At 39.5% G+C, this 5,375-nt stretch overlaps 1 protein-coding gene across 1 annotated transcript; it reads right to left on the bottom strand.

The window, feature by feature from the left end:
* Positions 1–72: 72 nt before the first annotated feature.
* Positions 73–1,957, bottom strand: LOC107671249 (myeloid-associated differentiation marker-like protein 2). Its single transcript, XM_016464147.1, has one exon. It carries the CDS (start codon positions 1,341–1,343, stop codon positions 432–434), a length of 912 nt encoding a protein of 303 aa, XP_016319633.1. The 5' UTR covers positions 1,344–1,957; the 3' UTR covers positions 73–431.
* Positions 1,958–5,375: the final 3,418 nt, after the last annotated feature.

The raw sequence follows: 5,375 nt of genomic DNA on the forward strand, positions 1-5,375 counted from the left end.
TGTGTGTGTGTGTGTTCCACAGAAGAAAGTCATACAAGTTTGGAACAACATAAAGGTGAGTAAACAATGGCAGAATTTACATTTTTGGGTGAACTATCCCTTCAAGACATACAGTGTCAATGAATTGCAGAGAGGTATTGTCATAGAAGTCAATTTTACATTGATATGGAGTCCAAAAGTACTTTGATTTCATTCTACTAAGCAAAGTAACAACTTTATTAATTAACTAATTAAAAAAACAAAAAATCAACCCCAGCATGTGGAAAGTCTAAACATTTTCATTCTAATCAACAAAATTACAAAAATCCTGAATATTTTAAAGTACTACAAGTACACACAGCTGTATTCTACTGGCATGGCTGTCTGTTACAACACTTGTCATGCCTCATTTCCAGTATTCATATATCCACCGAACTGGAGACGAGCTGGTCTCATGCAGCTGAATGCGAGACAAATCGTATTCTTTGAGAGTACACCAGATCGGTGAAGTACAGCACCAGGTTGGCACAAGTGAACACGGCGATCACCAGCTTGCTGTCCCATGGGCACTTTCCTCTAGGGCAGTCTTCTGGTCGCCCCGGGGTGCCATACTTTTTATCAAAACTAAAAACCGGCCAGACCACAGCAGCACTCAGATACAGCAGCACAGCCAGGAAGGTGTAGATGACCACAAAGCGGTCGAAAGGGAAGCGCAGCGAAGACGTTCTCCCTGAGACTGTGAGAGCCACCACCACCACGGTTATAGCGAAGCACAGGCTGTAGACCACCACGCAGTACTGTGTAGGGATGTGGCGGTTGTATTCGCTGTCATTGGCCAGAGCGCCGAAGATGATGCAGGCAATGAAGGCTTGGACCACCTTAAGCAGGCCAGACGCGGTGGCCATGTAGCCAACCACATGGCCCGGCTTGGCCCGTGTGATGAACACCTCAGCTCCGTAAGCGAAGCAGCAGACGCTGGAGCAGACGGTGACGGCGATGCGATAGTTGCGCACCTCGCAGCCCTCAGATGGGCACTCGGACCTGAGGAAGTAGACCGGATACACTATTGATGCCGTGACGTACATGAGAGTGGCCAACATGGCGAAGGCCACGGTGAAGTTGTCCCAGGAGATGGGCATACACCCGTGTAGCCTCGTCATGTCCATGGTGAAGACCACTAGTGTGACGGCAAAGCAGAAGCACCAGACGAACATGCAGTAGGTCCCGTAGGTGGCGCTGAAACCCGCACTGTGGGCCACCAGGGCCATGGTGGTGCAACCGAGAAGGAGCTGGCACATCCGGGCAGCGCCGAGTCCGGACAGCACTGCCGCCTTGTTTAGATAATGGCCTCCTTGGGGGTCCATGGGAAGCTTTGGGTGGATCTCGATGAATCAGATGAGTGTCGCTGCACCTCCACGGCCCAATCCACAAACCTCGCCCTTTGCCTGCCTCTTTATTTAGGCAGCCTTAATGACAAATCTCCTTTACTGCTTCCCAGCTCTGCTTTATAATTACTGCAGAGTGTGTGGGATCAGATTACAGTAAAAACTCTAGATGTTCTCTCTGTCTGTGAGTGAAGAGTAACTTTGCTACAAGTACTTTTAGATTTCCAAAAGACTGCCTAGCAAAATATAGCAAAGCAACAGGATGACCATAAAAGAATTGTCTTTTAAATTCAAAACAATTGCTGTTATTTACATAAAGTTCCAAATTTTCAGTCAATGGCTCCCTTTGACACCTTACAGCTTGGTTCTTTACATAGTCACCTTGTCCTCGCAGGTCTTGCTCTTGGTATTTGTCAGTTGATTGTGATCACTGATTCTACGCTGAAAGTTCCACACAAGTCGAATGTTACCTTCAAGATGCTGCTTTAGCTGAAGTGTCTCTTCATAACATGATCCGGTAAATATCCAACATGAGATGGTATCAGGTTCTCAATTTCTTCAAACTTTCTTCTTCTTTTAACACTGATTACTTAGATCTCTTACTCGCTCTAGCACTGTTTCCACTCAATCTCCTTTACTGCTTCCCAGCTCTGCTTTATAATTACTGCAGAGTGTGTGGGATCAGATTACAGTAAAAACTCTAGATGTTCTCTCTGTCTGTGAGTGAAGAGTAACTTTGCTACAAGTACTTTTAGATTTCCAAAAGACTGCCTAGCAAAATATAGCAAAGCAACAGGATGACCATAAAAGAATTGTCTTTTAAATTCAAAACAATTGCTGTTATTTACATAAAGTTCCAAATTTTCAGTCAATGGCTCCCTTTGACACCTTACAGCTTGGTTCTTTACATAGTCACCTTGTCCTCGCAGGTCTTGCTCTTGGTATTTGTCAGTTGATTGTGATCACTGATTCTACGCTGAAAGTTCCACACAAGTCGAATGTTACCTTCAAGATGCTGCTTTAGCTGAAGTGTCTCTTCATAACATGATCCGGTAAATATCCAACATGAGATGGTATCAGGTTCTCAATTTCTTCAAACTTTCTTCTTCTTTTAACACTGATTACTTAGATCTCTTACTCGCTCTAGCACTGTTTCCACTCTCTCTCACACTCACACTGGCGTGTGCTGGGCTTTGAGTTGAAGTGTACTAGGGAAAGCGGTTTTAATGAGTGCGTTCTGCCGAGCTCAGGGCCACGGGCTCCACCGGCTCTATAAATAGAGCCCTATATTCCACTGTGGAATGGGGTGGGAATCCAAATGTCCGTTTCAAGCAACAGTGCAGGGAGTCGTGTTTCATATGGTTGCAAACTGTGTGTGTGTGTGCTATTTAGGGACAGTTACAAGGTGTAGGCCCTGTCACATCTGTCTGGCTCAAAGAAAAAGTGCAAAGTAATGGCCCAAGATGAAAGATTGCTTGTCAGTTTTGTACATGCTACTCAAGACATTTTTTTATTTTTTCCTTAGTGGTATTTTATTTTATTTTTTACATCAACTAATGCTTCTGGATGTCTTTATTTTAAAATTAAGAAGTAGCTTTTTATACTTTCCTAACTTTTTTTAGATGCTACATTTAGATGCTTCTTCTACATTCATCAAGTGTACACTCAGTTGGCACTAGGGTTGTATCCTCAAAAAGGTATTAATATGTACAATCCAGGTAATAGTATGTACATTTAAAGTACTAATAGGTGCACGGTTTTGTGTATGTGTGTGTGTGTGTTTTGTTTTGAAACCCCTCCTCTCCAAACACTTGGCTCCAGTCGGTCTTAAACAGTATTGGGGAAAGTTACTTTTAAAAGTAATGCATAACAATATTGTGTTACTCCCTTTAAAAGTAACAAATTACATTACTTTTTATGGAAAGTAATACCTTATGTTACTTTTGCATTACTTTTTAAATGTGAGCTGGGCTTGCTTGTTTGTTTTTAATATAAAAAGGCTGAAGGAAATGTAAATTCACATCTGTACAGTAGAGGATGCAGCTCAAACAAACCTTTCAGCTGTGCAGCCATTCAAGTTTGACACTCTTCAGCAATAAAAAACAAAAAAAAAGAAACAAATGTTTTGTTTGTCTAAAGTCATTTTTGCTTATTAGTGTGGTTGAATTGAAGGTCAGTAGCAAAGACAATTAGTTAATAAAATGGGATTAAATCCATAAAGGATATTTGTGTTATTTATTGCAAAAAAGTTTGCATGCAACTGTTTTTATTTATTTTGAGTAATACTGAATCTGTTTTTGTGCAAGTGAGTAAATGCATGTTCACATTTAGTCCAGAACTACAGTAACATCATGTTTACTTACACAATGCCTCTGCACTTACTCCCGATTTCTCTCAACATGGGGACAGCAGAGCTGTCAGTCAATAAATGGGAAAACAAAGTAACTGGTGTTACTTATTTGAAAAAGTAACTCCGATATTTTCTTGTAAATTAAAAAGTAATGCATTACTTTACTAGTTACTTGAAAAAAAGTAATCAGATTACATAACTTGCGTTACTTGTAATGCTTTACCCCCAACACTGGTCTTAAATCCATATATCACCCTCCAATCAATTCATGATAGAAATAGGCCTGTTATGTTGTGCATATAAAATATGCTGCGTTAAAATATCATGGTTCTTAAAACCATGAGGTAGGCAATGAGGCTTTGGGAATTAAATGTGTTTTAAAAAATGAGAAAGGCAATACTGAATGTTTCTTTGAAATAACTGTAATGTGTTCTCTCATGGAAACATACATGCATTTAACACAAGAAAAAAACAGCATTATTTACAATTTACAAAGAATCACTTCTCTGTGAAAATAGCATTATAAATATGATTTACATAAAATAAATATGCAACTTAGCAATGCAGATTGAGTTTTCTGTTAAAAAATATGTTACAGAACAAAATAGCAATTAGTAATACCTTCACATCTCAGTTGTTTTCTTTTCTTTTGGTTGGTTTATTTTTTATTATTATTTTTCATGAGACCTCTATAAAAAAGTTATATTAAAAAAGTAATTTTCTATTAAATATTTTAACAGTCTAGAGTGTCTTCATTTGACAAAAGTACTCACAAAGGAGTCAGCTGTTAAGAAAACCTATACATAGATAAAGAGCACAATACCCAATCAAGTGAGGGGTTGCATTGATAAAACTGTGATCAACCATGGCCTTACTGTCATGTCAGTACAATGGTGGTTTATTACATGAATGGGAATAGCACTCAAACAGTGTAATTTTGCTTATTTTAACATTAGGATACAAAGAAAAAGATGTCCCAAGAGTTTCTACACAGTGAAATGAGTGAAATCCCCATTTTAATACAATGTGAATGAGTTCAACTGAAAGTACACCAAAAAGGCAAAGAGACCGACCTGAGTAGCAGGGTTAAATTCAGCATATTGTGTGCCTGGAATGTGACTATGAAAAGGAGGATCTGTTTTCAGGAATCAGCATTTCATCCTGGATTTGTGAGGATGTATATATTTTGTACCATAGAGGAATAGTTCACCTGAAATTCAGTTATCATTTACTCACCCTCATGCAGTTGAACAATTTTCAACAATGTCCAATCTTCTGTTTTTGTATACAAACACAAGTAGATTTATACTGCTTCAGAATTCTCCAAAAATAGTCCATATGATTACTTTCCTATACCATGATCCGTAGTATAGATTTTTCATCCATACCACAAAACATATTCTGATTTTAGTGCCAGAGCTCACAACTGTCATTCGCACTTGAGTCCAGGTAAAAGGCCTAAAGTCACTGATGGTTGTTTATGTGTCCACTGGATCACAAATGAGATTTGAGAGCTATGGCAGAGGTGAATAACTTCTGAATGGCTTCAGAAGACTTGGAATATAATGTAAGTTTCAGGGTTCTGTCACTTCGGTCTAGTGTTATCCATGGTTTTGTGACAGAGCCCTGACACTCCCGTCATGTCTTGTTTTCATGCGAGC

This window comes from Sinocyclocheilus anshuiensis, unplaced genomic scaffold, assembly GCF_001515605.1.
Source record: "Sinocyclocheilus anshuiensis isolate Anshui unplaced genomic scaffold, SAMN03320099.WGS_v1.1 scaffold2670, whole genome shotgun sequence".
Classification (NCBI taxonomy): Eukaryota; Metazoa; Chordata; class Actinopteri; order Cypriniformes; family Cyprinidae; genus Sinocyclocheilus; species Sinocyclocheilus anshuiensis.

Bases quoted from the DNA above. Each gene is read 5' to 3' on its own strand.
- LOC107671249 (XM_016464147.1), bottom strand. From the start codon at position 1,343: ATGGACCCCCAAGGAGGCCATTATCTAAACAAGGCGGCAGTGCTGTCC.